Below are 8,444 nucleotides of genomic sequence, written 5' to 3'. Positions count from 1 at the left end.
TAGACCCTCATCACAACACCGTATCTCTGGTCTGTGTCAACAGTCCCAGATATCTTTCCCTCACATATTCTGGGGAACAAGCTTAACTGCATTCTCACAGAATTACTGCACTATGCAGCCTTTTCTCACCAGACACACTAGTCATTGAGTGGTCAGTTCAAATCCTACACTGAGAGTACAGTGATGGAGGGGATGTACAAGCCTTGGAATCCAAATGAATTTCCAAGCTAGGCAGAAACGCCGGACACACTTGGGGATGGCGAATGCCAAGGTATAGGCTAGCATCAGGGAAACACACAAGCAAGGGAGCGGTAGAGGTGTTTAGGGTCGGTCGTCGGTGGACTGCACAGGAACGAAGGCCCAGAGAGAGGGGATAGAGAGCAGGCGAAGAACAGTGAAGCCTAGGTACAGCTTTGATGGAGACGTTGACAGCGATGCCAGTCGCATTGGGTAGGCCTAGAATCTGATGGGATACGCTTCAGGCATGAAACGTAAAGCATTGAAGGTGAGGAGAGTCATTTCATGCCCAATAGCATGTTGGACAGAACCTTTGCTCTTGGTGCTGCAGAGGTGAGTTGAGGATGTCATGCCAGTTTTGGGTCCAGTGATCTGCGAGTGGGGCCAGGATGACCGGGGCGCATCCTGGGAATGAGGAAGGGAGCGCAGCTCCCTGAACCACCTCTTGTTTGGGCTGCAAACACAGTCCTAGAACTGATTCAGTTCAATGTGTGTCTGCACAGCCAGAGGTGTGGAGTACAAAGAAAGTGGGCTGAGCAGGGGGGCCAGCTGGAGCTTGAAGACCTGGATGATGGAATACTCACTGGCTGCATCCGAACAGAACAGACCTCCACCTGCAGGCCGCCCAACACGGAGGTGCTCGTCTGAGTCCAGTAGGAGTCCGATTGGCCAACATCAACTGAGTATGTCCCATAGTACTCGTCGAGAGACAGTGTCGGGAGCTGAAGCTCTCCCATCGGTGGAGGATCCCTGCTCAGCCTGGTGGGGTAGGGAGGACTAAAGTTGAAACAAGAGGGTTTGGGAAACACACTGTCCTAGCGCTGGTTTCCCCAGAAGGCAGAAGGATCCGTCCACAGAAAGGAAATGGGAAGTCCTCGCCAAGGGACAGGAAACAATCCTCCTCTATCTGGGGCCAGAGTAGTGTGGAAAAGGGACGACCAGATAGGGAGTGTGAGAAAAGACAGACACAGAGACAGAGAGAGAGAGAGAGACAGAGAGCAAGCAGAGGGTGCTCAGAGCACTGAGCAGAAAACGAGCTCGTGAGCAAGGAGACCGAGCTCCCCCAGTACACAAGAGCCATGACGTACCGACTCTCAGAAAACCAGAAAGGTGGCGTCAACACTTTTGCAGAAACATTCTTGAAAGCTATGCACACTTGCCAAGTCAGCGTCCCCGGTAGGATTGGAGACTCTTAGAAATCTGGAAGCTTCAAGGTGTCTTTCTCTCAATACGGTCGAAGGTGATGGATTTTTTTCTTTTACTCATCACCTCCTTGGCCAAGAAATACCTGCCACAGTGCTAATGCCAAACAGGCAGAGGCATAATTGCGTCCCATGCCGGTGGTCCTCACAAAGAGAGAACGGGACAGGGCAAGCAATCCTCTGGCTGGTTAGTACACCTGCATCAACTGATTGCCGGTGACTACATTGGAGAGACATCAAGCATTTGGCCTCTGGAAGGCGCACAGTCGAAAAGGACAAGTTTTCGGATAGGACACTTGCGGTGAAATAGGTCTAGTTAGCACTTTCTGATTTCCCTGTATTTGAGAACCCAGGATGTCCCCTTAAAATGAAGTCCAGGGTTCTTGAGACTTACCTGGAAGACATGAGGTGATGGTCTTCCTCGTCCCCAAGATCAGGATGGTTTTCTACAAAGAAATTGACAAAGGGTCCATCACATTAATCAGTTCCCCCTTGGAACATTAGCGTCCAACGTTCAGTCCTGGCACAGGGACATCACTATCCTCAGTGTGACAACAGGATACCGTAAGAGCAATATTCCAGTAGACCTCAGGTGCGGTGTTGTGAAACCTCGTGATTTGCTACCCTGAGCCACTGGGAACATCTCCCTGATCGGGTAGACCCTCATCACAACACCGTATCTCTGGTCTGTGTCAACAGTCCCAGATATCTTTCCCTCACATATTCTGGGGAACAAGCTTAACTGCATTCTCACAGAATTACTGCACTATGCAGCCTTTTCTCACCAGACACACTAGTCATTGAGTGGTCAGTTCAAATCCTACACTGAGAGTACAGTGATGGAGGGGATGTACAAGCCTTGGAATCCAAATGAATCTTTCAAGCTAGGCAGAACCGCCGGACACACTTGGGGATGGCGAATGCGAAGGTATAGGCTAGCATCAGGGAAACACACAAGCAAGGGAGCGGTAGAGGTGTTTAGGGTCGGTCGTCGGTGGACTGCACAGGAACGAAGGCCCAGAGAGAGGAGATAGAGAACGGGGCGAAGAACAGTGAAGCCTAGGTACAGCTTTGATGGAGACGTTGACAGCGATGCCAGTCGCATTGGGTAGGCCTAGAATCTGATGGGATACGCTTCAGGCATGAAACGTAAAGCATTGAAGGTGAGGAGAGTCATTTCATGCCCAATAGCATGTTGGACAGAACCTTTGCTCTTGGTGCTGCAGAGGTGAGTTGAGGATGTCATGCCAGTTTTGGGTCCAGTGATCTGCGAGTGGGGCCAGGATGACCGGGGCGCATCCTGGGAATGAGGAAGGGAGCGCAGCTCCCTGAACCACCTCTTGTTTGGGCTGCAAACACAGTCCTAGAACTGATTCAGTTCAATGTGTGTCTGCACAGCCAGAGGTGTGGAGTACAAAGAAAGTGGGCTGAGCAGGGAGTCCAGCTGGAGCTTGAAGACCTGCATGATGGAATACTCACTGGCTGCATCCGGAACAGAACAGACCTCCACCTGCTGGACACAGAACACGGAGGTGCTCGTCTGAGTCCAGTACGAGTCCGATTGGCCAACATCAACTGAGTATGTCCCATAGTACTCGTCGAGAGAGGGTGTCGGGACCTGAAGCTCTCCCATCGGTGGAGGATCCCTGCTCAGCCTGGTGGGGTAGGGAGGACTAAAGTTGAAACAAGAGTGTTTGGGAAACACACTGTCCTAGCTCTGGTTTCCCCAGAAGGCAGAAGGGTCCGTCCACAGAAAAGAAATGGAAAGTCCTCGCCAAGGGAGAGGAAACCATCCTCCTCTATCTGGGGCCAGAGTCTTGTGGAAATGGGACTACCAGATAGGCAGCGTGAGAAAAGAGAGACACAGAGACAGAGAGAGAGAGAGAGATAGCAAGCAGAGGTTGCTCAGGGCACTGAGCAGAAAACGAGCTCGTGAGCAATGAGACCGAGCTCCCCCAGTACACAAGAGCCATGACACACCTACTCTCAGAAAACCAGAAAGGTGGCGTCAACACTTTTGCAGAAACATTCTTGAAAGCTATGCACACTTGCCAAGTCAGCGTCCCCGGTAGGACTGGAGACTCTTAGAAATCTGGAAGCTTCAAGGTGTCTTTCTCTCAATACGGTCGAAGGTGATGGATATTTTTCTTTTACTCATCACCTCCTTGGCCAAGAAATACCTGCCACAGTGCTAATGCCAAACAGGCAGAGGCATAATTGCGTCCTATACTGGTGGTCCTCACAAAGAGAGAACGGGACTGGGCAAGCAATCCTCTGGCTGGTTAGTACACCTGCATCAACTGATTGCAGGTGACTACATTGGAGAGAGATCAAGCAATTGGCCTCTGGAAGGCGCACATTGGAAAAGGACAACTTTTCGAATAGGACACTTGCGGTGAAATGGGTCTAGTCAGCACTTTCTGATTTCCCTGGATCTGAGATCCCCAGATGTCCCCTTAACATGAACTCCCACGATTCTTGAGACTTACCTGGAAGACATGCGGTGATGGTCTTCCTCGTCCCCAAGATCAGGATGGTTTTCTACAAAGAAATTCAGAAAGGGTCAGTCACATTAAGCAGTTCCCCCTTGGAACATTAGCGTCCAACGTTCAGTCCTGGCACAGGGACATCACTATCCTCACTGTGACAACAGGATACCGTAAGAGCAATATTCCAGGAGACCTCAGGTGGGGTCTTGTGAAACCTCGTGATTCGCTCCCCTGAGCCACTGGGAATACCTCCCTGATCGGGTAGACCCTCATCACAACACCGTATCTCTGGTCTGTGTCAACAGTCCCAGATATTTTCCCTCACATATTCTGGGAACAAGCTTAACTGCATTCTCACTGAATTACTGCACTATGCAGCCTTTTCTCACCAGACACACTAGTCATCGAAAGTGTTCAGTGGAAATCCTACACTGAGTGTAGAGTGACGGAGGGGAACTACAAGCCTTGGCATCCAAACGCATCTTTCAGGCAAGGCAGAAACGTGGGACACTCTTGGGGATGGCGAATGCAAAGGCATAGGCTGGCATGAGGGAAACACACAAGCAAGGGAACGGTAGAGGTGTTTACGGTCGGTCTTCGGTTGACTGCATAGGAACAAAGACCCAGAGAAAGGCGATAGAGAACGGGGCGAAGAACAGTGAAGCCTAGGTACGTCTTTGATGGAGACATTGACAGGGATGCCAGTCGCACTGTGTCGGCATGGATCTGAAGGGATACCCTTTAGGCATGCAACACAGAGCATTGAAGGTGAGGAGAGACATTTCATGCCCGATAGAATGTCAGACAGAACCGGTGCTGTTCGTTGCAGAAGTGAGTTGAGGATGTCATGCCAGCTTTGGGTCCAGTGATGTGCGAGTGGGGCCAGGGTGACAGGGGCGCATCCTGGGAATGAGGAAGGGAGCGCTGCTCCCTGAACCACCTCTTGTTTGGGCTTCAAACACAGTCCTAGAACTGATTCAGTTCAATGTGTGTGTCTGCACAGCCAGAGGCGTGGAGTACAAAGGAAGTGGGCTGAGCAGGGAGTCCAGCTGGAGCTTGAAGACCTGCATGATGGAATACTCACTGGCTGCATCCGGAACAGAACAGACCTCCACCAGATCGACACAGAACACGGAGGTGCTCGTCTGAGTCCAGTACGAGTCCGATTGGCCAACATCAACTGAGTATGTCCCATAGTACTCGTCGAGAGAGGGTGTCGGGACCTGAAGCTCTCCCATCGGTGGAGGATCCCTGCTCAGCCTGGTGGGGTAGGGAGGACTAAAGTTGAAACAAGAGGGTTTGGGAAACACACTGTCCTAGCGCTGGTTTCCCCAGAAGGCAGAAGGGTCCGTCCACAGAAAAGAAATGGGAAGTCCTCGCCAAGGGACAGGAAACAATCCTCCTCTATCTGGGGCCAGAGTAGTGTGGAAATGGGACGACCAGATAGGGAGTGTGAGAAAAGACAGACACAGAGACAGAGAGAGAGAGAGACAGAGAGCAAGCAGAGGGTGCTCAGAGCACTGAGCAGAAAACGAGCTCGTGAGCAAGGAGACCGAGCTCCCCCAGTACACAAGAGCCATGACGCACCGACTCTCAGAAAACCAGAAAGGTGGCGTCAACACTTTTGCAGAAACATTCTTGAAAGCTATGCACACTTGCCAAGTCAGCGGCCCCGGTAGCATTGGAGACTCTTAGAAATCTGGAAGCTTCAAGGTGTCTTTCTCTCAATACGGTCGAAGGTGATGGATTTTTTTTTTTTACTCATCACCTCCTTGGCCAAGAAATACCTGCCACAGTGCTAATGCCAAACAGGCAGAGGCATAATTGCGTCCCATGCCGGTGGTCCTCACAAAGAGAGAACGGGACAGGGCAAGCAATCCTCTGGCTGGTTAGTACACCTGCATCAACTGATTGCCGGTGACTACATTGGAGAGAGATCAAGCAATAGGCCTCTGGAAGGCGCACAGTCGAAAAGGACAAGTTTTCGGATAGGACACTTGCGGTGAAATAGGTCTAGTCAGCACTTTCTGATTTCCCTGGATTTGAGAACCCCAGATGTCCCCTTAAAATGAAGTCCAGGGTTCTTGAGACTTACCTGGAAGACATGAGGTGATGGTCTTCCTCGTCCCCAAGATCAGGATGGTTTTCTACAAAGAAATTGACAAAGGGTCCATCACATTAATCAGTTCCCCCTTGGAACATTAGCGTCCAACGTTCAGTCCTGGCACAGGGACATCACTATCCTCAGTGTGACAACAGGATACCGTAAGAGCAATATTCCAGTAGACCTCAGGTGCGGTGTTGTGAAACCTCGTGATTTGCTACCCTGAGCCACTGGGAACATCTCCTGATCGGGTAGACCCTCATCACAACACCGTATCTCTGGTCTGTGTCAACAGTCCCAGATATCTTTCCCTCACATATTCTGGGGAACAAGCTTAACTGCATTCTCACAGAATTACTGCACTATGCAGCCTTTTCTCACCAGACACACTAGTCATTGAGTGGTCAGTTCAAATCCTACACTGAGAGTACAGTGATGGAGGGATGTACAAGCCTTGGAATCCAAATGAATTTCCAAGCTAGGCAGAAACGCGGACACACTTGGGGATGGCGAATGCCAAGGTATAGGCTAGCATCAGGGAAACACACAAGCAAGGGAACGGTACAGGAGTTTAGGGTCTGTGATCGGTGGACTGCACAGGAGCGAAGGCCCAGAGAGAGGAGATAGAGAGCAGGCGAAGAACAGTGAAGCCTAGGTACAGCTTTGATGGAGACGTTGACAGCGATGCCAGTCGCATTGGGTAGGCCTAGAATCTGATGGGATACGCTTCAGGCATGAAACGTAAAGCATTGAAGGTGAGGAGAGTCATTTCATGCCCAATAGCATGTTGGACAGAACCTTTGCTCTTGGTGCTGCAGAGGTGAGTTGAGGATGTCATGCCAGTTTTGGGTCCAGTGATCTGCGAGTGGGGCCAGGATGACCGGGGCGCATCCTGGGAATGAGGAAGGGAGCGCAGCTCCCTGAACCACCTCTTGTTTGGGCTGCAAACACAGTCCTAGAACTGATTCAGTTCAATGTGTGTCTGCACAGCCAGAGGTGTGGAGTACAAAGAAAGTGGGCTGAGCAGGGAGTCCAGCTGGAGCTTGAAGACCTGCATGATGGAATACTCACTGGCTGCATCCGGAACAGAACAGACCTCCACCAGATCGACACAGAACACGGAGGTGCTCGTCTGAGTCCAGTACGAGTCCGATTGGCCAACATCAACTGAGTATGTCCCATAGTACTCGTCGAGAGAGGGTGTCGGGACCTGAAGCTCTCCCATCGGTGGAGGATCCCTGCTCAGCCTGGTGGGGTAGGGAGGACTAAAGTTGAAACAAGAGGGTTTGGGAAACACACTGTCCTAGCGCTGGTTTCCCCAGAAGGCAGAAGGGTCCGTCCACAGAAAAGAAATGGGAAGTCCTCGCCAAGGGACAGGAAACAATCCTCCTCTATCTGGGGCCAGAGTAGTGTGGAAATGGGACGACCAGATAGGGAGTGTGAGAAAAGACAGACACAGAGACAGAGAGAGAGAGAGACAGAGAGCAAGCAGAGGGTGCTCAGAGCACTGAGCAGAAAACGAGCTCGTGAGCAAGGAGACCGAGCTCCCCCAGTACACAAGAGCCATGACGCACCTACTCTCAGAAAACCAGAAAGGTGGCGTCAACACTTTTGCAGAAACATTCTTGAAAGCTATGCACACTTGCCAAGTCAGCGGCCACGGTAGCATTGGAGACTCTTAGAAATCTGGAAGCTTCAAGGTGTCTTTCTCTCAATAAGGTCGAAGGTGATGGATTTTTCTTCCTCATCCCCTCCTTGGCCAAGATATACCTGCCACAGTGCTAATGCCAAACAGGCAGAGGCATAATTGCGTCCTATGCCGGTGGTCCTCACAAAGAGAGAACGGGACAGGGCAAGCAATCCTCTGGCTGGTTAGTACACCTGCATCAACTGATTGCAGGTGACTACATTGGAGAGAGATCAAGCAATTGGCCTCTGGAAGGCGCACAGTCGAAAAGGACAAGTTTTCGGATAGGACACTTATGTGTGAAATAGGTCTAGTCAGCACTTTCTGATTTCCTGGATTTGAGAACCCCAGATGTCCCCTTAAAATGAAGTCCCAGGGTTCTGGAGACTTTACCTGGAAGACATGAGGTGATGGTCTTCCCTCGTCCCCAAGATCAGGATGGTTTTCTACAAAGAAATTGACAAAGGGTCCATCACATTAATCAGTTCCCCTTGGAACATTAGCGCCCAACGCTCAGTCCTGGCACAGGGACATCACTATCCTCAGTGTGACAACAGGATACCGTGAAGAGCAATATTCCAGGAGACCTCAGGTGCGGTGTTGTGAAACCTCGCGATTTGCTACTCCTGAGCCACTGGGAACAGCTCCTGATCGGGTAGACCCTCATCACAACACCGCATCTCTGGTCTGTGTCAACAGTCCCAGATATCTTTCCTCACATATTC

The 8,444-nt window shown here is 50.9% G+C and overlaps 1 protein-coding gene across 1 annotated transcript in view; it reads right to left on the bottom strand.

The window, feature by feature from the left end:
• Positions 1-321: 321 nt before the first annotated feature.
• The window catches only part of LOC147917874 (NBPF family member NBPF12-like), a 13,345-nt gene continuing 5,222 nt past the window's right edge, over positions 322-8,444 (bottom strand). Inside the window, exons 3-11 of the mRNA XM_087417321.1 lie at positions 8,113-8,165; positions 7,104-7,279; positions 6,024-6,075; positions 5,013-5,188; positions 3,929-3,980; positions 2,919-3,094; positions 1,834-1,885; positions 822-996; positions 322-342 (exon numbers count right to left, since the gene is read on the bottom strand). Of these exons, the coding sequence (XP_087273447.1) occupies positions 322-342; positions 822-996; positions 1,834-1,885; positions 2,919-3,094; positions 3,929-3,980; positions 5,013-5,188; positions 6,024-6,075; positions 7,104-7,279; positions 8,113-8,165 (933 nt within the window). The remainder of the gene's footprint in view (positions 343-821; positions 997-1,833; positions 1,886-2,918; positions 3,095-3,928; positions 3,981-5,012; positions 5,189-6,023; positions 6,076-7,103; positions 7,280-8,112; positions 8,166-8,444) is intronic.

This window comes from Ceratotherium simum, chromosome 2 (assembly GCF_057802395.1).
Source record: "Ceratotherium simum simum isolate JZ-2026a chromosome 2, ASM5780239v1, whole genome shotgun sequence".
Taxonomy (NCBI): Eukaryota; Metazoa; Chordata; class Mammalia; order Perissodactyla; family Rhinocerotidae; genus Ceratotherium; species Ceratotherium simum.
Note: the sequence above shows the minus strand (reverse complement) of the source record. Positions and strands in the feature narration are given on the sequence as shown.